Genomic DNA, 24,745 nt, shown 5'->3' on the forward strand with positions numbered 1-24,745 from the left:
TCGTTACAAATCATGCTTCTACATTTCTTTTATCTTTGTAATTAGCATCTGGCGTTCGTTTTTATCAATTATCAAGTCATGTTTCTTACAAGTATATATAAGTGAATTTATTGATAAAATTATTTTGGAAATCAGACGCACTAACATTCTTGTGTTTAAAATTTATTTGCAAATGAAGCATAATAAAATAAAAAGGGCTATTGTTGATAGTTTGGAAATTGATTTGCAGTGTAAAACCTTTATGATTCTAATAAACTGCCTCTGTTGTCTCGATACTCATTTAACATTTTAACACGAGTTAACATTATATTTCGTCTTACAGTCATCGATTTTGACATAGCCTTGACAATCACGGGCATTCTGCTTGACTTCTATCATTGTTGTTTCTTGAAGTCGGTAAAATGTCTGAGTAATGAGATACAGAATGTAAGGCTTTTATGAGAAGGAGATTATCTAAATGTCACTCAGCAATATTGACATCACTGTTATTTTCAATGCAGAACGACATCTTGCAGAAATTCGTTGTTTGCTGAAAATATTTATATTAGTTTGTTAAGCTGTTTACTTTGGCGATATGTGGGACAACTGAAGAAACGTTGAAGATGTTAATTAGATATGAGTACTAATTTTTATATGAATATTCGATTATGCATATATACTAAAATAGAGAAAATCAGAATCCCTAAAGAAAGTCCAACACAACAAAATTGAAAATGTTGCAGGCTCGGTTTGATTGAGCCTGTTCATGGACGGTACTGGAAAGTGCAAGTTACCGTTCACGCCCCCTAGCACCGGCTTAAGCAGAATTCAACATTTAACACGAAAATGGTGAGTTCTAGTTCACAAAGTTCTAGTTCTTATTAATAAAAAAATATATCGAACAAAAGGAGTTTACTTTCTTTCTAACGAAGGACTAGTATTCCCCTTTTTTAATAAATATTTGGACTGGAACTTTCGGGGCTCATTATATCTTCTTTTTTCAAAATATACGGCCATATGTGTTATGGTTCAATTTGCGTTTTCATTAAGCTTTGCCTATAATGAATTTAAATAAGACTTCTCGTATTAAATATATGAAAAACACTTACTATCTATACGTCCACTTTGCCGAGATGATATTGAAACTGAATAACATGTAATAACGGAATGTGCTATATATGACATCATCAAGATATGTATTATTTATGTAAATAGATGATACATAACATTCAGTTATTATCATTTTACAGCACAACACTCCAAACCATTGACAGCAACTATAGACATGCGAATTGTTTGTTACTGAGAATAAATACCTCACGCTCATGAAATTCAAATCTACAATTGAACGATAATTGTACTTCACAGACTCAATGTACAAAATGTTGAATGTGGAAATATACAATTATTCTGACAGTTGCTATATTAGCTATCATTTAATGTACAGATGTGTTTTGATTTAGTTTATGTTGTGTTTGTTATTTTTATTCAAGCATCAAAATGAGATGAACTATCGATATAAATGCTGACTTATTTTTCGATTAACTACTGAATGATATCTTAAAGAAAAACGTGATGTGTTTGCTGAATTTGATATACGGTTTGTTGATAAAGCTTTATAGTAGAGCTTCCTTTTTTTCTCTGTTATAAGTAATGATATAAAACAGGAAAATGTTCTCCTTTCACATCCTTGAAATGTTTTGATTTAGTCACAAAACTTTTTTAAGTAATGAGTTATATCATTATTTTCAAATAAATACAAACTTTGCTTGGAGAATTACATATAATCTTTTTGAAAGATAACATCAAGAAGATGTATTCAATGTATGAAATAGGAGATTTATAAAATTGTATCCTTTTATGTATGATACAGTTGTGTTAAATGTGTTATTTTTCTTCATAATAATATATCACTTTCTGAGTAAATGCATATATGAAACGTGTGTGGGTGTCCTCTGAGAAATTTATTAAACATCAACACAAAATATTTCTGTTAAACTTACAATATTGAGCCAATAAATTATGTGCAAAAGATAAATTACAAATAATTGCATAACTTAACTTTAACACACTAAATAATACACATAAAAAGTCATAGAAATAAAAAGAAAATGGATGTATAATTGTAATCAACAATCATTACGCATTATTGTGAAATTTAGCACACGTCTTTAGAACGGAGGAAAATGTCATTCTTCTCGTTTTTGGAAGCAATATCTTAAGTTATATCAATATTTAACTTTTCGTCTCCAAAGAGCAAGAGCAACGGAAATAACGCATGGTAAGATTGAACATTTTATAAAGTGAACATAACGCATCAAAATAGAAACATATTTAAAGCAGCACGCCTCCAGATTCATGCTAATTTTCATGATATTTTTAATGTATTGAAAAATATAATATTGTAAAGTGAACAAAGAAATAATTTTCAAATTGCAAACAGCACTTTCAACCAATGTTATTTACCAAAAAAGAGGTCAAAATATATAGCCCTAACTGCGTTAGTTGTTTGCGTTAGAAATATGGCGAAAAGTACTGTAAATAAATCGCACATGACTTGGAAATTATGACTTTTATCTTAAATATGTTTACTTTCTTAAAATCTCAGTAATTTTTTGTCAAATATAATTTTTTAAAAGTTGGCCCATCTAAAGGGATGCCAGCTTTAAAATTTTTTCCCCAAAAAAAGGGTGCCTTTGGGAAGTTATTTAAAATCATTAAAAACATTTTTTAAAGGGGCCCCGTTTATTTAAAAAGTTTACCAACTGTCTATTCCCCAAAAACAACCCCAGAAACCCGAATGTCGGAAAAATTTAAAAAAGATGATTTATAAATTTAAATTTTTTAAACAGGGGCCCATGAATAAATGGATGATTTAGAAGGGTGTTATTATTTTTTGCTGAAGGGAAAAACATTGCTTTTTCTATTTATAGGGTAAATTTTACACACACCATCCCTTTTACTTTGTAAATAAATTTCGTTTGAAGACCACCAATTAACGCCTTGTTTTTGATTTTTTTTTACCATTGTTTTGGGGTTTTTTGGCCTTTTTTAATAATTTAAAAAGGGCAGGGTAGTGTTAACTCTAAACCGGTATTAGACTTTATTACCATGTGTTATATAGGCTTTATAAAGTAGTGTTATTAAGATTTTTTAAGTTGATATGGTAATTTTTATAATATCTTACCTCTTGATTTTCATTACACGGTGTCTTTTATGATTTGTTACCAACTGTTTCGTAGCGATACCGGCATATTTACATATGTAAATAGGCTAAAACTACTGTCAACTGCATTGAAACTGAGGGGCGCGGGTTCGCTTTAATTATAAAAATATAATTGGTATTTATTGGCTAAATTGTGCCAAATTTATTATCAAATAAAGAACCTGATATTTTTAAAGTCTAATAAAATAAAAACTAGACGGTAAAAGTATTTTATATTTGACAAGCGCAACCAATAAACTTTTAAGAAAATTTATGCAAACACTGAAAACAGCCCCTAAAACTACTTAAAATGTGTGGAGAAGGGTAATATTTATATACATATTTTAAACATTTTGTGTAGAAACACTAATTTTGCTGGGTCACTTGTTAGCTGAATGCTATTATTTTTTGTTAAAGGCAAGCATTTTTTGATAATGATCATATAATAGAATATTTAGAGTTTCTCATTTCTAAAAGAGAGCCCTTCAAATAGCCAAGTTTTACTTAAGAATAATCTCCATAACTCGTAAACCATACGGTAAACTTTGTTTAAATTTTGCATTCTTGTGTTTTTCAAGGTATATAACTGACCTATGTTTTCAATTTTATAGTTCCTTACAGTGCCCATTAGGGGGCTCATACCTTAACAACTTAAAACTATGAAACATATGAACATCGGTGATTCAAGTGTTTTCCCATCATTTGGCGGCAGCTCTTGTGGTAGCTATATTGTATTGTTAGTCTCAATAACTATTCCGTACTTTAATTACAGGATAAAATAAACATCATTCTGAGTTATATAAAAACAATTTTCTTTAATTAATAAATACAAAATAGAATTTTCGGAATGTTTGAACTAGCTCTTGTCATCAAAGCAATACATAAATTCAAGCTTACGCTAACGCCACCTAGCACTGGCTTAAGCGGAATTCAACACAAAAACTTATACATGAAGTCTGACCGCTATTATCAAAACATTCTCCAATTTTCATTTGTTCTCTTAATTTCTGTAAAGGATTTTTATTAATCACTTTGCCGATCTTAAATCCTGTTTTATAGCAATTTGCATAGATAAGTTATTACAGGAAAAATGCTTTGAAAAAAAAAACAATATTGTAAAAACTATCTATAAGACATGAAAATAATAGATAAAAACAAATAGACTCAATGAAACAACATGAGACTGTCTGGAATGAAATATCAGGATGTTTAATTGAAATAAGTTATGTGTCTGTGACTGCATTTGTTTGACAACAAAATAAGACAAATTTCTGGAAGCACATTGTGGAGGTTTGAGGATAGTTCATATAATTATTCTTACCATAGTGTGAAAATATAATGCTTCTTTTTTTCTTTTTTTTTCCGTCGAGTGTTATGTCGCATCGACACAGCTTTATTGGTATAAGAAGACGTCAGGTGCCCATCCGTGCATTATTTCAGGCACGAACGGGCACTTGAATAAAACCGCCGACTAGCCAGTTAGAGAGATATAATACTTCCCGATTATAACAATATCTCAACTATATATACAAATGACTCTACTTTTGGTTATACAAAACAGTTTTTCTTATGTTATTGTTTCGGCTGCTTCTGTTGTTGTTGTTGTTGTTGTTGCTGCTGCTGTTGTTGTTATTGTTGTTGATGGTGGTGGTGTAGGTGTTGCTGATGACGATAATCTTGTTGTTCTTGTTGTTGTTGTTTAAACAAACAAACAAAATCTTTATTCTAAAGTCAGTTATCCAAATGTTAAGGAAGAAGATTAAAGATTATTTAAATTTAAAGAATGGATACTATTTCAACGCGAAACACATATCTTAGACGCGACAGAGACTTTGTTCTTTATTATGTAATGTCTGAATGTGTGCGTGTTAACATTATTTTTAGAATCTCTTAGTGTATAGGAAAGTATTCTTCGCGCATGTCTGAAATAAAAGTAGTTTTATAATATTTGTTAAGAAACATTCTTGTGTTATACAAAAACGGTCTTTGTTCGCGTCTGAAATGATTATTCTATAATTAATGTTTAGTTCGAGTGAGTAGAAAACATAATACTGTTTTTGTTATCAGTCTATTGTAATGTTTACACTTGCTTCCCTTTCTAATCCCTTTTAAGTCGTGTTTTCTAACAAAATGTACATACAAGATCTTTTAAAGCAAGTACAGTTTTACGAGAAATCCTAATTAACAGAAAAAACATAAATACGCGATGAACTTAAGAGTGACTAGTCAAGTAATCGCCGAAGAAGTTATGGTTATAAAAGGCGATCCGAGTTTAATCAGAAAACAGTGTAATATTTCTGTAATCGTTGTCTTGATATACTTGTAAAGTTTTTCGTTGTTAACAATTTTTCGTTTGTCAAATGTTACTATTACTGAAGTGTTTGTTATGCTTCCATGATCTACTTCATCATTGACAGAATTCTAACAACAGTTCATTGATTACAAATGTTAACAATATGTGGGCTTGTTTTGTTATCAATTGTTCACTTACTGGGCTCCAATCATTTTCGACACGTTTCTGTTTAAATAAATCAGTCGACCTCGCAATTGCTAAATATATCAATGTCAAAAGAATCATAGAAAAGTGTTATAAACTTAACAAATCAAAAAAGTAAGAATCTGTAAAACACGTTCAAATAGAGAAAATAAGATTTCGTAAAGAAAGCCTAAAATGACAAAACTGAAACTGTTGCAGACTCGGATTGATTAGCTTGTTCACAGGTGGTACTAAAAATGCAAGCTACCGTCTTAAGTAAAATTCAATATTTATAATAATAATAATAAAGACTTTATTTAACGAAAGAACTCGTTTGAACAAACATATCAATCTTCCATGAGACCCTCAACAAGGAACAATATAAATTTAACATATTCAAACTATTAAAATACATAAATGTAAAACATACAGGAGATTATCAATTTGTATACAAAACCTCAAATATAAGGTTTTAAAATGGTTAACAGATGTAGCAGACTTAATATAATCAGGAAGGCCGTTCCAAATACAAATCCAGAATAAACAAAAGACTTACGAAATTGTTCAGAATTTGGTTTGGGGTATAAAGTTGAAATCATATGATGAACGCAAAATGCGAGTATGAACATCTGGCGATAAAATGAAATTATTCAATAAATAGGAAGGCGCCTGATTATTCATTATTTTAAACATCATGATAATAGATTTTTGAAAAACAACACTCTGTGAAAAGGTCATCCAGCGGAAAAAAGTTCAGCAATCTTTATCTAGAATTAGTCTTGCAGCTCTCTTTTGGAACTTAATAAGTTTATCCTCTAGAAAGGACGTACAGTTACCGTAAATTATGCAAGGTATAAATATGAATTAAGTATACGTGATAATAAATGTAACAATGAGTTACACTTTTTAAGAACATTATCAATATGGCTTTGTCAAGACAAGGTGTTATTAATTGTAATACCCAATAATTTTTCTTCAGAGCTACAAAACATTTGCTCTGTTTTATATGAAATAAAAGGATTACTTTCATGAATATAATTTTGCTTGTGTTTTGAGGAAATATACATGACCTTAGTTTTGTTAACATTGATAGACATGCGATTTAAATCACACCATTTGTTGGCATTTAAAAGATCATGAGAGGAGAATATTCAACTACTCTGTTTAGGGATACATCAGAGGTTGAAAGGGTGGTGTCATCAGCAAAAATATATCAGTTTCTGTTTTTTCATTAGACAAAGGCAGGTCCATTGATATAGATTAAAAACAGTATAGGACCTAGCACTGAGCCCTGAGGAACTCCAGTAGTTACTGAAACTTGACTCTGAATATAAACCGGATATGTAAGTTTGTTGGGTTCTGCAATCTAAATAGGAGGAAAACCAAGCAACTGATGAAGGGTCTAGGTTATACATTCTAAGCTTTTCAATAATAATAGAGTGATCCACATAGCCAAAAGCTTTAGAGAGATCAAGGAAATTTTAACCAACTATTTTATTTTTGTCAATAGCTGTAATCCAATCATCAATAATGCTAATCAATGCTGTTTGACATGAATGATTTGACCTGAATCCAGACTGACGTTGGTAAAGAAGTTGATTTTTCTCAAGGTATTGCTTTAAATGTGAACTGACATGACGTTCAAGAATTGGTGATATCGAGGGAAGTATGGAAATTGGCCTATAATTTCTTTTATCACTTTTAGAACTCTTTTTATGCATAGGTAGGACTTTTGCATTTTTGAATGATTTAGGAAATGTATTGCTAAGAATACTGTTATTGAATACAGTGGTAAATATGGAAGCAATACTTTAGAAACCTTGCACTGAGACCATCTGACCCACATGACTCTGTAATATCAATCGATTTTAATTGGTTCAACACATAAGAGAGCTCTATTTAAGGTATTTTGAAAGGGGGTGTATGCTGAAGTTTAGATGCATTTAGTTCAAGAAGCTCAGGATTTTTATAACCAGTCTGATTAATGGTATGATGGGATTGGTGGAGATTGTCTTTTGAATAAATTTGCAGTGATTTAAGGGTCAGAAACCGGGTTGCAATCATCATCATCATCAATAAAATGTGTTTGAACCTTGGATTTGTAACCAGATAATTCATTTAGACCAGTCCATAATTTCTTTGGGTTGTGTTTGTTTTGATTGATGGTATCATTATAATATTGTTGCTTAGAATCATATATGAGAGACTTAACGTGTTGTTTCCATATGTTGTAATTATATGTGTCATTAACCCTATGAAACTGGTGTTTTGTTTAAAAAGCAACGAGGATGTTTTTATTAATCCAGTTTGGTTGGGTGACCTTCTTTACTCGCTTTTTTCTGGTTGGGGCATGTTTTTCAAGGACAGACAAAACTTTATCAGGGAACAAATCTATAGAGTTATCTTGATTTTCTACAGATGCTATTTCTGACCAGGGTTGCTCTGAAAATTTAGTTAAAATCGATATTCATCAAAGTGCTTAAGAGACCGGAAGGTTATTGTCTTATTAATTACGCATGAGACCTTTAACACTGATATTTGAAAGTTTGCGTGTAAGACAAATGGGAAAATGGTCACTAATGGATAATAAGGTACAAAACCATCGACTATATTTTAAGGCATGTTTGAAAATGCATTATCTATCAATGTAGCAGAGCTTGAAGTTACTCTGGTAGGAGATTCAACAAGCTGAGAAAAATTTACAGAATGCATTAGATCTAACCAAGATTTCGAACAATTATCATGCTTCAAAATATCATAGTTAGAATCTCCAATAACAATAATTTCCTCTTAATATGATTTATATATATATATATATATATATATATATATATATATATATATTATATATATATATATATATATATATATATATATATATATATATAGCAAAATTATTAAGCAACTAAACTTTAGAAGATGGTGGTCTGTATGCATAACACAATAATAACGATTTACATTTAGGCTGTTTAAGTTCAAGCCTAATGGATTCAATAGAAATGCTTTCTAAATCAGATCTATGTACAAAAGATAAACAGTCTCTAACATAAATAATCAAACCGCCTCCATTGGAAGGCCTGTCCTTGCGAAAAAGTGTAAAATTGTCCAACTGAAGTTCATTGTCTAGAAAATTTACATTTAGAAACGTTTCACATAAACAGAGTATATCAATCTTTTGTTCTGAAATTATAATTTTGAGTTCGTCTAAATTTTGGTAAAAATAGTGAATTTTAAGATGTAGTATGTTTAACCTTTTATGCGTGTACCAAGAGTTACTATTCTTATTGGAGTCATAGTTTAAAGTTCTGTCATTTACAATTAATTTCATTAGTCAAATTAACATATTTTCTCTATATTGAAATGGATTTCTTTCACAAATATTTAACGACGGCGATCTCAAGAATTCTGATTCCTCAGCCATGATGTTGGTACTGGCATGTAGACCATGTTCTTGTCTCTCCTCCCTATAAACCTCCCTTTCTGAAAATGAGACTTCTTGTCCATTTTGTTACTGCTGTGGTCATCAGATGGCATCGTAGATATTCCTAGGACATAGTTTATATCCTTCCTCATGGTTGTTCCAAAGAGTTTTCCACCCTTTCTATTTAGATGTAAATAGTCTTTATACAACGACTTGTCTGGAGTACCATGCAGGATAAAGTAAGAGTCATGGTTGATATAGTGGTGATCACTTTCTGCACACAGATCTCTAAACCTGTTGTTGGTTTCAGATATAATGGTTTTGACAAGTTTGTCATTTCTTCTAGGTAGAATTGAAGTAATGATTATTTTACATTTTGAGCTGATGGTTTTTACAGTGTGTATTGTATCCTTCTGCTCATCAACTATGTACCGGCTGGAATCTGCATTTAAACATGAAAATAGTGACACTTTTAATACAACATAACAGATGTGACGACAAAAAGGCAGAAACTCAAGAAAGGTAAATAGAGTTTTCTTCCGTGACATTTTGGATCAAGTATTTTATCTAGGGCTTTACCTTGAAATTTTACATCAACAACAGGCTTATTTAAAACATAAATGAAATTGGTTGATATTCACGAATAAGCTGACAACTCTTGCATTCCACAAATAAAAAACCTAAAAGCTATAATTCTGAAAGCTTCATATATATCATAGGTTTTATCTAGTACAGACTGGGGATCAAAATCCTCTACTTAAATAATTCACAGAACGCAGCCGCAGACACAATAAAGCCACACCAGCGGGGCACCTAGATGGCAGCAGAGTTAAAATGGAGAGAGGATATAAGCCACGTTGGAATAAGAGAAAATATAAAAATTGCATGCTTTTGCTAAAGTATCTCAACCATTAGAGACACTGGTACTAATCAGTGATTTTAAACCTTTCACAAGTAAACTTAATCAACTGAATGGTAATCAAATTTTGACATAGCTATATTTAACAAACTTCATGATATAAACGATCCATGCCTTTACATTTCGCCATTACTATCTCTTTTAAACCGTCATGATCTTGTATGTCGAATAGTTACACATTCTTATCTTTTAACAGGCTTTGCTGCTCTTTTTGTATAGGGTGCGATGAACATTACACTGTGAAACATTTTTTTCTTCTTAAATGCCGTTGCACAGGTTCCTGATACATATTACCGAGTAAATTCACTTTCGGAACTTTTTACTCTGTTCCTTCCAAACCATTGATCGGATACGTAGAGAAAATTATTTTTAATTAACTCATTTTATAACGTTGTACTAACTTTTTTTAACGTTTAATAACCTTTTGTTAGCAATTATAGTGTTCGGTTCCGTTAAACCCAAACAAACAAACAGTAAGAATAAATCCCATTGGCCTATAAAAAAACAACATTACAAAAGAAATGAGGGGTAACTATTCAAAATGTTTGCGATAAAATACATTATTTAAGAAGGAAAATCGTGAAGATGGTAAGAAGCTCTTTTAAATAAGCGACAAAGGCTTTTGAATGTAATCTATTTTGAGAAACTCAAACAATACCGATACGTGATTGTTCTCTCTTATTCAAAATATTCCAAAGACTCCTCTTAATGTCTTGCAAATGTAATCAATACTGGTTCTTGCGACATTTCATCTGCTATTTAGCGATATCAATCTTATATTATATGGCATGTAAATCCACTTATCACGGACAGGAGTAAATATCTCTCCAACTTCTGTGGGCGTTTAATCAAAACGTTGTCAGGCAATGCCAATTATACGAGCTCAATTCCTTTTAGCTTATAAATTAGTAGACAATACATTGAGGTTTGTTCATTATTTCAGTGTCTTAAATTCAAAATATCTCTATATCAATTTTACTTGTTGTTAATTTTGACCAAATATACAATGACCGTGACACGCTTAGTTTTGGAAATTATATGTAAATGATGCTCCTTTAATATAAAACATTAGAAAACTAGTTATATAGTTTGTATCCAATATCAATACGCATCTAACATAAGTTAATCAGATAGACTTGTATACTTGTATAAAAATGTAGATAACCAAGAAACAGATACTGCTACCAACTTTAGATACTTGTTTAAGAACGGGTTTGTGAAAAATATGTTATTTTTAGAAAGTGGTTTGCTATTTTTACATCGGTTTTTCAATTTGCAATTTCTTTTTTATGTAACTTGCATTTTTACCATGACAATACTAAAACATTTAACAATAAAAATGAAATGCTATCTTCAATTCGGAGTCAAATAAAACAAATAAACTTATACAGTACCAACACATTAAAGCACAATTATATTATTGAAATATATTCATATTGTGAAAATATAGTACTATTTGCTCTCGTGTTGTTGTTTTGTTGTTTTTTTTTTTGTATAGAACTTTTCAAAAATACTGACGAAAAAAAACAAACTAATTGATAAAAAATTGTATTCTTTTTATTCATATGTAACAAAACCAACAATTTTAAACACTTATTTTACTGCATTTACATTATTATTGTACTTTTTGTACAAACATCAAGAAAACACTGAACATGTAATCTGTTTAAAACACAAAACAACATAGTAAATTGTTAGTTTAAAGATCACACAATTTATGTATCAATCTACATTGAATCACAAAGTATTTGGAATGGTTTTGTCAGATAAATATCAAATTCAAAAATCAATGTCAAGTTCTTAATATTTACCGTGCCATAATATTATATTAGTATCTTACTTTTCAAAAAGCAAATATTATTGGCAATGCATTCTTTACATGTTACCCTGCATTTAAGACATTATTGAAAAAATCTACTTATCATTGGTAAAACATTCAAAGTTAATCAGATGCAGCACGTCTTATTAGAATAAAGCATCTGAAATTGTTCAGCTGTAGCAAGTCTTATTATTGGTAAAGCATCTGAAATTTTTCAGCTGTAGCAAGTCTTATTATTGGTAAAGCATCTGAAATTGTTCAGCTGTAGCAAGTTTATTATTGGTAAAGCATCTGAAATTGTTCAGTTGTAGCAAGTCTTATCATTGGTAAAGCATCTAAAATTGTTCAGCTGCAACACGTCTTATAATGGGTAAAGCATCTGAAATTGCTCAGCTGCAGAACGAATAACTGCGTGCAGTTCTGACAATAGGTACACATAATTTGGTATGCTCTATGTGAAATATGTATTTATAAAGTACCAATAACATTTAACAACCTATAAGGATATGAAAATATAAATTCATTTTCTAAGTATTTCAAATATATTCTTAACATTTATAGCCTATAAGATAAAACTTGACTATGACTGTAAAACATCGTAGGTTATGTGGGGTTTTATACATGTCATTACAATAGAAAAAAATGCAAAGATAAAAAATGTGCATTTCCTTTAATCATAAAGGATATCTATCGCATTAAGGCTGTCGGAGTTATCTTATTGAAAAAAATGTTTGGTCATGGTTTGACTATAATCATGTTCAGTACAAAACAACACCTAAACAATAAAATAAATATAATTACAATGCAAAGTAGATATAAATCAAACTCAAAGTATACTATAAAATTAAGAAACGTGCATGTTACCTTACATTCAATGTTTCTCAATGAATTCTTTTCACAAAGAGCAGGGTTTTTTTCTTTTATATCTTTCTTATTATTTAAGGATAACATTTAAAACTTGTTTATCGACAGAAATGTGTTATACTGAATATTATATTGAACAAATATGTAAATGATCGGTAATGGGTAAGTCCTTAAAGTCCAATCATGTATTAATATGATAAAATCTGTCAGAATTTGAAAATAGTACATCCGATCTGTCTAAAATTAATACTTCTTTTATACTACAAAATGTAATTATGTTTAAGATAATTAACCTCATGTCTCTATTACTATAATTATATAAACACCATAAATATTTCTTATTCTATGACCAGCTTTGCATAGTGATAGGTGTTTGTTAAAACATGTATCGTGGTTTTAAGTGAGGTTTATCAACTTATTTTTTCCATATGTGAGTATTTAAAAGTGTCGTTAATAAAGATTGACTTTTAAATCATGATCATATGACAGAAGCCATAACAGTTCTTTGGGGGAAATGTTTGTTTCCTTCAATGCATTGCAGTGTTAAAGCGGCCCCTCAGCTTTTATTTTCTGTTGAAAAAATAAACAATTCTGTATTGTTTTAAATTAAACTAAGTATTTCAGTAATTTTATCATGGAAAAGATGTATCATATCACTGTAAGTCTTCCCCGAGAGCTATTTATAACGCGACAATGACGTTTGTTTCTAAAAATAGATAATCGAGAAACGAATGTTTCGCTTTACTTATTTTAATATCGTTTCCTTATTGTTTATGTACTTTATTATCGGCAAATTTTATTTTCCACCTTAAGTATTTTGATTTGACAATTATATGATACAGTTTATCTAAAAATATTATATTTAATCTTGAGAAAAGATGAAGGCGGCTTTAAATTAACATGTCTTCTGACGACATTTTGAAATTGCTATCTTTATCGTTTAAATAATGGGGAAAATAGTTTTTTTTTCATATTTTATTGCTTCATTCTCCTTAATAATCTCTTGATGAGCAATGTATTACGAAAAAGTAATGACTTTCAGAAAATTTTGCTTAAAATGTGTTCCCCTAAAGATTTGTTAAAACGTTTGAAAGCACAATAAAAGCAAATTACATTTTAGTTTTTACTAGCATTTCTGAAAAATTCTGACAAAATGAATATGAAATATGACATCAAATAAATGTCATGAGGTCATAGTCAGATACTTTCACATTTTAGTATATGTCTCTCTATATTCTATCTTGTCTTAAAAAATACATGTTTTGGTAAAAAAATCATATCGATAATAAATAAAATAATCTATGCATTGTCAAGTTCGTGAAGTAAATATATATTTCAGACAAATTACGCTACCAAAGATCTTTCTAAGAAAAAACCTATGCATTTAAAAACAATCTACAGTGTATAATGACTTTGAAATACAGGGGTAATATTCATATATGTCTCACGTGCATTTGTTTTCCGGTCTGAAAACATTTGAGCCGCGTCATGACAAAACTAACATAATGGGTTCCGACCAGCATGGATCCAGACCAGCCTGTGCATCGGCACAGTCTGATCAGGATCCAGCTTACAAACTCTATAACAAGTAGAGAAACTGATAGCAAACAGCAAGGATCCTGATCAGACTGCGCGGATGCGCAGGCTGGTCTGAATCGATGCTGATCGCAAACCTATTATGTTGGTTTTGTCGTGACGTGGCTCATTTGATTAATACAGTACATTGAATACCATCTGACAAGACAAATATCAGACAAAATAATGAGATCGTGACGTAGGAATGCTGAAAATATGTATCATGCTTCACCATTACTTTTTAGATTGGATAATAATTATTCATTATTGTAAGCTTTAACTTGATCTAGAAATACTAAAATATATGAGTTAGCTTATATGTGAATCTGTTATTCTTATCGATTAGGCTGGGAATGAAAATTTCATAATTAAATATTTGATCGAAGAAGAAAAGGGTGATAGACATAAATAGTATATCAATCGGAAATGCTATCATACATTTAGATAGATAAAGCATACCTAGAATTTAAATTAATTTCATGTAAGTTATCGCTTTATACAAGAAAGGTGAGGGAAAGGCAAAACAAAAACTTTTCATTTAAATATGAAAGTAATTTAAATAGTCGGCGTAAAATTAACGGTTGTTTATAAAAGAATTCTCAATAAATCTAAAAAATAAGATTCTATTTAAAGAATAAAAGAATGGAATATTCACAAATAAAATTAAATTTTTAAAAAAATCCATGAAACCATTTGAAGTCATGGTTAGTTTACACGTTGGAATGTTTTAATCCGGCATGAAACATGAGTGAAACAAATGCTAAATATTTTGTAACTTTCAGGGAATGTGTGAGCCCTTTAAGTTAAACATAAAACATATCTAAGTCGCAAAATTTTGGGTTCTACGTAATGTAAAATATGTTCCCTAAAAACATTTGCGAAGCCTTTTTTGTTATCCTCCTCATGCAAAACGGAGTACGTTCACACTGCATATTATTTTCATATCCATGACTATACTCATCACTGCGTTCCTCATTCAAGAATCATACAACGTGGCATGTTTTCTTTTAAGTAGAGACACACTTCCTTTGTGGCACTAGGGCAATTTGTAAGTTCGAGCTCCTCCAAGAACCGCAGCTGTGTGAGACCACAAAGTCCCTGGCCTGATATGAGTGAACAACCTGAATAATGAAAATATTACAAAAATATTATAGACAAAGACAAAGATCGATCAATGTATTAATTATTCTAGTAAGTACAACATTGTTCATTCTGTAATTAAGAGGCATTTCAGTTGAGCGCCAGTACTGAGTCGCTTTTTAAATTATTTTATTTTTATTTCTCACAAGCCTTTCATATTTTGGTGCCCTGTTATAGCATCTTAAAAGTTACTCATTGGCCATTTACCTGAACCATCTTTTGCCTCTGTTCCCATTGGCAATTAGTACATTAGTATTTTGAATGGACGTCAAAAATACTTTATTTATATTTTGCTACTTTTATGACAAACATTTTCAGCGCTACCTGCTCAGGAGATTTTAAACTCATTTTTGCCTTTTCTAAGAAGGTAAAATATATTCATTTCTGAAACAGAATGTGCCTTTAACAGAAAAGCTGATTTTCAATGTCTCAGTGCATTAGTCTACTATTGAATAAGTATATTGTTACGGTTATTGCAATTTCTTTCTCTTGCAGACTTTATGAATGTCATAAATTGTAGACCACAGACTGAAATTCTAAAATTCTAACGTGCATTTCTACCGAATTGTTTCTCTCCGTAGACTAATCAATTTATGGTGAAGGTTAAGAATGCTTGTTCATTTATACGACTAGTCAGTTTAAATTTTACACATGTTTCTGGACTCAAAATTGTATCTCTATGACTTAAACTTCACCACTTTTATGTTTAAATGTTGGATTCTGCTCAAGCCTGTGCTGAGGGGCGTGGACGGTAACTTGCACTCTTCAGTACCGTCCATGAACAGGCCATATCAAACCGAGCGTGCAACATTTTACAATTTTACCGTGTTGGGCTTTCTTTAGGGATTCTGTTTTTTCTGTATTTAAACACAGTTTTTGACCAAATTACTACCATATGTTAATTAAGTGAATTAAAAAATATTCCTGACATTTTCTAACATCATTATACTAAGTCACAAGCTCTGACAAAGGCGTGTAATTAGTTATTTTCCTTTGTGAACTCCTGCATAATTTTTTTTTGCTTTTACTTTTTACACTGAAAATGAACTCGGTTCTTGCATGGATTTTGTTGTAAACAAAACACTGTAAAAGTGGTGCCCTTGGGTAAAACCTTGTCACATCATATAATTGCTTCATTTCATTTACATTTAATATAAGATTTTTTGTTACGGAAAATGATTTTATGCAAATAAAATGTTATGCATATATGACACGCGTGATTCTTTGTATATCTTAGAGTCCGTCGTAGCCGTTCTACAGAAATTAGAAACTTCCACAGGAGCATTGACGGCTAAAGAATGTTTCTAATTTCTGTACGACAGCTACGAATGAATACTAGCACACATAGTGTCAAGCTTTAGTCGGCTAAATTAATATACATTTTATTATGTCACGATTATTTGAACGAACGCGGTTCTATGTAATAGAAAGAGCACCGAAACACGAGGCTATCTGATTTGTACGAGGGGGCGTAGCCCCCGAGTATTAATCAGATTGCCGAGTGTTTTGGTGTTCTTTCTCTTTTGTATCATAGTCAAACATAAAAGCACGTTCCCTGTTGTCACAATATGAAACCCCGGCAAAAATGAACCAATGAACGAATATCTGAATATGACATTTCTGTCGCTTTCCCTTTCTCTGCCGTCACAATATGTAAACCCCAGCAAAAATGAGCCAATCAATGGGCATGCTCTGGAGTGCGGGTAACTAATACCCGCACTCCAGTTAACGCACTGTGCATGTATATGTATACGATTTAACCCTGACACATTTTCAACAGAAAGGTCTCCAAACTATGATACAAGAAGCACTATGGAAATTTTAATGCGACTATGAACGGATTTTGATATAGTATCGATTTTGTTGCTCTATAAAAGTTAACACACAACTTATAAGAAACACAGCGTTTTCATTGGCTGACAAATAAAGTTGGACACTAAAAAGGTTATGTCTACAGTTTGCTTAACTTACCAGCTAAAGAAAGAACCCGTAGACTACGCATAGAGTACATATGCTGGAGACCAAAGTCACGTATTTGTGTACACCATCGCAAAAATAGTTTTAATAATGACGTCATCGTAGATAGATAGCCAACACCGATGTCTGTCACGTGTGAGCACCTGTAAATATAGAATTTTATTTTTTTTATAAATAAGTACGTAACTAATAATCATAATCGATCAATTTCTATGAAAAGCATATGAAAAAGAGAGCAAGGAAAGAAGGAAGAATTTGACGAATATCTAAACACTCAAAACTAATTGGCGAAGAGGCAAAAGAAAGGATTGATCATATTACTTTTAAGTCTATATCTGGCAATATGGTTAGCGAATAGTCACTCATCTACTCGTCTCGAATGTTAAAACTAGCATTCATTTTTGTTTTTTAATTGTTTATCATAGATGCCCGGGAAAATAGCAGACGACAGATATTTGTCAGGAAAAAAAACTATGCTTTTATGCAAACATTATTTCCGGTTTCAAGTCAAACTTGAGAAAAAAACTAGTTCTAATATTCCTTCTTTTGTTTGTGTATCAAAGAAACTGCTAATAATCACATTCAAAGTGAAATAAAAAAATTGTATAAAACAAACTTATATCCAGTAGCCAATGGCAAATTACATTACAGCTATAATGTTTATTGGCACAGACAGAATGTCAGTTAATATACTTAGTAAAGCATGCTTTCAACTCATTACTAATCACCTAAATGTCTAGTAAAAATCCCGTGAGGAAGTTACCAATCCATAAAGAATTAGTGTAAATGTATAATTAAGCGTTATGGTCTAACAGGGGGAAAAATCGAATACTGTGTTATAGTTGATATTGAAATAGATGTCCAGGCCTATTTACGTGCAATCTCATTATAGTCTTATTATAGTCTATTATCGTTTGATTGCACGAGTTGTTTAAGATACGTCTACTTTGTTTGAGTTCACTTATAGTCATCATGCCGTACCAGTATTTTAATATACTTTTAAAGGTATTCTACTAAGGTCCAGAAAATTTAAATTTCTTATATAGAACAACTGAGGCACAAATGCCAAATGATATGCAAAAGAAATTTATTTATCAAATTTACTTATGAAATTGAAAATTGTGATTTGTACGATTTGGGCCAGATATGAGATAAATGCGAAGGGCGTCCTAGGCCAAGAGGTTAAGGTCGTTGACTTGCCCCCTGCCCCCCACCTCCAACCGGTGGTGGCCCCAATCCGGACAGGGACTTTGGATACTTTCATGTGAGGAAGCTATTGGTGGTTCTACTCAGGTGCCCTTTCGTGCCTTAAATAATGCATAGAGAGCCACCTAAGGTCTTTCTCCATCAGTAAAGCTGAAAAGTCGCAATGTGACCTAAACTGTGTTGGTGCGACGTAAAACTCGGTCAAAAAAAGATTAAAAAACTTAAAAGGATTTTCGTTTTAGGTAATTTATCAAAGTACGAAAACTGACCCAAAAAGTGACCTGGTATTTTTCAATTTAGTTTTTGGTCAGATCTACATGAAATGAAACGTAAATCTCAAAAAAACTATTTCCATTCCTGTCGTGTCAAGGATGATCCCTCAAAAAGGCCCTTTAATCAGTAGATTGCTACTTTGAAGTTGAAGTTCGATTGATCGTAAAATAAATTGTTCACAACAAAATAGTCATTATACTACAAACTTATCAGTCCTTCTTATTGGAATACAAGGTATCTCTTTTAGTAATGTAACTTGTCAGTACCTTTATTGTTGAGATGATTGAACCATCACATGCAGATTAATTTATTTAATTTAAGCGAATAGGTAGTTATTGCAGGACAACACTCATCATGCCTCAAAGGCTGGGAATCTATTTCTAGATGACTATAAATTGTTGTATCTTTAAAGTGTCGTTATGCTCATTTTTATTATCAAGTTCTGCTGAATAATAATACATGTATTTCAAAAGATTGACTGCAATAATGGTGATTGGCCATTAGTTGATACCGGCGACTTTCCATCTTCACGAACCTCATACCAGGCACAAACGGGCAACTGAGTAGAACCACCGACGTTCCGCAAGCTGGCTGGATAGCATCAGTTCTAATTACAACATTTCTTGACAATATATTTACTCGTTCAAAATGCATGTTTTAATAAACTCTCAACCATGGTGAATTTAAGTCGGGTTAAAGCTTATATAATGTATTGCATTTTTATTGTAAAGTACTATTAAAAAAAAGCAAACGTCAACACAAATATACGCTTTCAGTAATTATCCATTAACGACACATAAATGCAAACCATTGCCCGAACAGATATGATCATTAGAATATGAAAATTGTTTGAAAATAATTTCCTCGTCATAAACAAATTTCCAGCCGCAAATGATGAGTAGTGTACTTTACTAAAGGGTTCTATAACAAGAATTGGTAAATGTTCTAATTTATAATACACAAACATTTTGTAAGTGATTAAGTTGCTAATGTTCGCTAATAGTATTGACTTTGTTTTGCATACCATATAAGGTATATAGATCTGTTTTGCTTTAGAATGTTGTCTCGAAATAAGACCATATTTATAATGCATGTACTTTGTTGTTATTTATTCATTACATTAGCATTTTGCCAATGGTTTATATTGACAAAATGTTATACACGAAATATCTCGGTTTGTTATCAGATTTGTTGTTAATTTAAAATAAATGTAATGTACAACTTAAATAAATGATAAATAACATCGATTTTAGTTATACTTATGATAATGCACGTTTGCAACGCCGTTTTTCATTGGATAATCGTGACATTTATATAATCTAAATACAAGGCTTTTGTCAATATACAAACTAATTTTATGTTGTTTTATTTTTTCTGCAAAAAAAGTAATTATGCCTGGCTAGTGGCTCAGTTTATATAACTTAATTACCGTTTACACAGAGGCTAATATCATGTCAGACATATTTATAACTAAAATGAAAAGGGAGAGTATATTGAAATATTGAATTAGAATTTAGTCCTGTTAAAAAGCTCGAAATACCAGCTATTTCCCGTTGCTCTAAGATGTCTTGTTTGCTCGACATTTCAATCCTTATACCATACTTTATAAATCCAATTGTCTCACTAATATCTGATGAATTATCTAAAATGTGGAAGAATGTGGCTTTGCTTTCTCTAAAGTGAATTCTCAAATGTATAAAATGCATTGATGTTTACAGCAAGATAAAACCAGAGGAGCTTGAGTGTTTTTATATATATTTTATTTCGGCTTCTGAACCCAACTAGCAGTTGACACAGTTATTGTTCATGATTTTATGTAGCCATGAATACATAGATATATTTCGTTCACAATATATAAATTCAGGTAAAATTAACAATTTACTAAAAAAATGGCAGTTAAGAAAAATATATTTTATATGAATCCTATGGGACACTGTTTTTCTGTTCAAAAGTTGCGTAATTATTTTTGTGTTCGGTGTGGAAGCTTTATCACGCAATCTAAATAATGGTACCTAGTGACCCCCTACCCTGCTTGAACCTAAAGTGACAGGCCGTTCCCACTAAAAGGAGCCAGGTCAGCTTGCATATACATGCAGCTTGACCAGGCTCTACAATATTGAGTATTGACTAACTTAAAATGTGTATCTTGATATTTACAAAATCTATAATTGACAGTCCCCGTCAAGTCTAAATAAGCGGCCTACAGCTTTTTTTTCTTTCTTTTTGTTTTTGTTTTTTTTGTTTTTTTTTGTTTTTTTGTTTTGTTTGTTTGTTTGAAAAACAATTCTGTCTTGTTTCAAACTAAGTATTTCAGTAATTTAATCTTGGCAAAATGCATCATATCACTGTTAAGCCTTCTTCAAAAAACGCGCAAGTGATGTTTGTTTCTAAAAATAGAAGACTAGGGAAAAGCTGAAAGCCACTTTAAATCTGAAATAAGTTTAACTCTAAAGAAATAAAGGATATTGAATAAGAGTAAGTTCCAATACTAAATTTATTAAAACAAGTTGGAAAAAATATCTAACGAGTTTATGAACCTACACAAATATAATATTCTATTTTTCAGGAAAATAACACAATATCATTTTTTTTCATTGATTATAGTGTAACGCTAACATTCTGAGGGCCTTGAAGTTTATATAACACAAATAACGTTATGTCAAAATATATACACGGCCGTGCCATGTCATTTTAGGAGTCGTGAAAGCTGCACGGGTGTGTGATAATTAATTGTATGCTATAAAAAGAAATTAGAACCTTTCAAAGTATATGCAGCTAAGACTCATCCTTTTGTTATTGAGAAAGAGTCTGTATTTGCAAATTTTAATTTCCTGTTGCCCTCAATTATAGTAAAAAAAAGTTTACACTTGAAAAATGGTTTTCCACCGAAGGATGTACTTAAAAAACATATCATAATGAATAACATTGAACGAGAACAGTGTTTGAATTCTAAATACGGTACTTTACTTTGATTAATCTACTGCAAACAAAATTAATTTGACGGAAGATATACATTGCATAAAATTTTGGGACAGTTTACATTTTGTTAGTAAAATTGCAGTATCAAGCTTAAAGGAGAACATAAACATTTTAAATGTATCTATTTATTCGTGAAAAATACCTGAAATTGCTGCTGATTCAAGTTTGATATATTTACAAATTACATCAACACCGGTTATGTCATGTTCACAAAACATGGTTTTCATGTTAAAAAACACTTTAAGTTTATTGCCTCAATGGATGCCAAATGGATAGATTTATTTAATTACTGTTGAAACAGTTCATTCATGTAACAATTTATAATAAACTATATCAGACCTGCCAGTGTCATTAGTGGTATCATTTAACAAACAAAACATCTTCCAATCTCTTTCGGGGGAAAAGATTTGATTCAAAGGGAATATTTAAGTACATGTAATGGCTAGTCAGTATTTACTCATGTATACAAACATTACGAGGCGATCTACATATGGCCTACTTAAGAAATCAAATTATGTAGATATATAATTAAATGTACAAAGTAGGACATTTATAGAGCCGTATCGCTTTAGTAAATGATACCGTTGTGTACTATGTACTAATGTACTATTCCGTCTATCGCACTTTAACAAATAGGTTAAAGAGGCCTTTAGCTTTTTTTTTTTGGAAAACAATTTTGCGTTGTATCAAACTAGTATTTCAATATTTTTATCTTGGAAAAGTGCATCATATCACTGTAAAGACTTCTTCAAAACAGTGTCCAGAGAACTATTTATAACTCATCGGTGGTGTTAGTTTCTAAAAATAGAAGATCAGGAATATACATATTGAGAGCAGACCGGTAGATCAGAGGTTTCGAGATGTTTCCATAATGACTATGTATTTTATCGCCGGAAAAATTCATTTTCCAACTGATTTTTTTTTATTTGACAATCATATGAAACGATTTATCTAAAATAACCTATTTAACCTTTAGAAAATCTGGAGACCGCTTTAAGGAATAAAGTCAGCGGGACTGGGCGTCTAAGGGGGAATATTAAAGTTGTTCCCGATATGAGTAACGTGTCGAGATAGATATCTACTATTTGCTTTTCTTCTTAAAGTGTTGGTTTGACATTCACACAATAAATATCACAGGTACATCAACGGATAAAAATGAGTTTTGTAGCTTTGATCAACAATCATTCATCACTGGTAAATGTTAAAGATATATTTTACTCAAATTTGATATTTGAAAAATCAGGTCTATTTTGAAATGTAAAATAAGCATCTTTTGAATACACACAGCGAAAATAGGTTACGTTTTAAACTCTATACACTGCAGGTAATCACAATACCATTACGTAAGACAGACAGTTTTTATAAGAACCCAAACAAAGTTTATACATTCACTTATTCAAATTTGACATATTCAGAAAGAATTAACTAGATTTCAATATATTTCTGCAATAAAAGTATTTTACACAAAAATCAGCATAGTATATCTTTAAATAAGGTACACTTTCAATTTTTCATTTCAAGAACGAAAAGACATGTAGCCTAAAATCACAATTAAGCATGCTGAAAACGTGTAAAGTACTTTAGTTTGGTCAGTTGATGAGAGACCACTTTTTATTAGAAATAACCAATCAAAACATTAAAACATTAAATCAAATTTTCTTTTTGTTTTGTTTGTATTTTCATAAATTTGAGAAACGGATGCATCAAACATCTGTGTGGTATTTAAAACTATATTGAACACCACCTGGCCAATGCTTTAAGTCGAACATTTATAAGACAGTATACCATTTCGATTTTTTCTGTTCATTATAGGCAAAAATTGCTATTTTTTAAATATGCGTGCGCCAAAAAATTGTTTAGTGCCAGCCATCAACAATTACAACAACCGCATTTTCAATAAACAATACACTGCCAATAGAGTGTCGGAAATAATCAATAAAATGATTGACTATTATTAGATCTTCTACATCTTGCCAATGAATAATGGAAGACTGAAAGATGTAATTCATTTCCGGAAGGAAACAAACACTGTTCGTCTGCTCTAAGATCTAACTAATTTTTTTTTTCAGAAGGCAATGATTCACAACAGTTGACGTTTAATAATTGCGATACAAATTCAATTAATTAATTAATAAAGTTACAGTTAATTCCAGTTTTAATTATTTGTAAAATATTTTCTACAGCTGATCTTTTTATGTAAAAAATTCATAAAAGATGTTACCATAGTGACGAATTCTTCTCGGTCATATTTTGTGTCAAGAAGTGTAAAATCATAAAAAATCTGAATTTTTTTATCTGGGATTTACGCCGATATAAACACTGTTTGTCACATCTCGGTGCTCGATTCTGAATCAGCCATGACAACAAAATGACCATTAGACACAATGTCAGAGATCGCATGGTAAGGGAAATTTTCGATTCGTTCATGGATGAACCAGCGACCACAGAGTTCCTAAACAGATGCTCTCCCTATTGAGTTAAGCGGTAGGACAAAAAATAAATGGGCAAAGATTAATTTATCGTAAAGCAATATATCGAAAAAAAATACATTAAAGTATCATAAAACAAATTGGGTCAATAGAGTCTAGTTATAGTGTTTGTCTTTATACAAAACAAATAAAACGTATCTTAAAAGGATTTATCCCCAATTTTTATGAAATGTTCATGTTTTTTTGACAGTAAAGAAAGAGCACTTGTCTTCTAAGCAATGTTGTCAAAACAAGCACTTTTCTAATATACTTTATCTATCTATAGTTTAAAGTGTTATAAATTTCGCTTCTGTCATAACCTAATTAATGACAAGGATGTTATGGATTGATTGACCAAGTAGAATACGAGTATATCTATACAAGTTTTTATGTTCACCGCGTATGAATATATTTATATATATTTCATTAATTGTTTTCTTATTC

The 24,745-nt window shown here is 31.0% G+C and overlaps 1 protein-coding gene across 1 annotated transcript in view; it reads right to left on the minus strand.

Annotated features, from left to right (window-relative positions):
- Positions 1-14,504: 14,504 nt before the first annotated feature.
- LOC132746972 (F-box/LRR-repeat protein 16-like) overlaps positions 14,505-24,745 on the minus strand; it is a 29,690-nt gene continuing 19,449 nt past the window's right edge. The window contains exons 2-3 of the mRNA XM_060736263.1: positions 17,370-17,518; positions 14,505-15,379 (exon numbers count right to left, since the gene is read on the minus strand). Coding sequence (XP_060592246.1) covers positions 15,231-15,379; positions 17,370-17,518 — 298 coding nt within the window. The 3' untranslated portion in view covers positions 14,505-15,230. The remainder of the gene's footprint in view (positions 15,380-17,369; positions 17,519-24,745) is intronic.

The sequence above is a fragment of the Ruditapes philippinarum genome, unplaced genomic scaffold (genome assembly GCF_026571515.1).
Source record: "Ruditapes philippinarum isolate M1 unplaced genomic scaffold, ASM2657151v2 ctg85_1_1_1_1, whole genome shotgun sequence".
NCBI classification, from domain to species: Eukaryota; Metazoa; Mollusca; class Bivalvia; order Venerida; family Veneridae; genus Ruditapes; species Ruditapes philippinarum.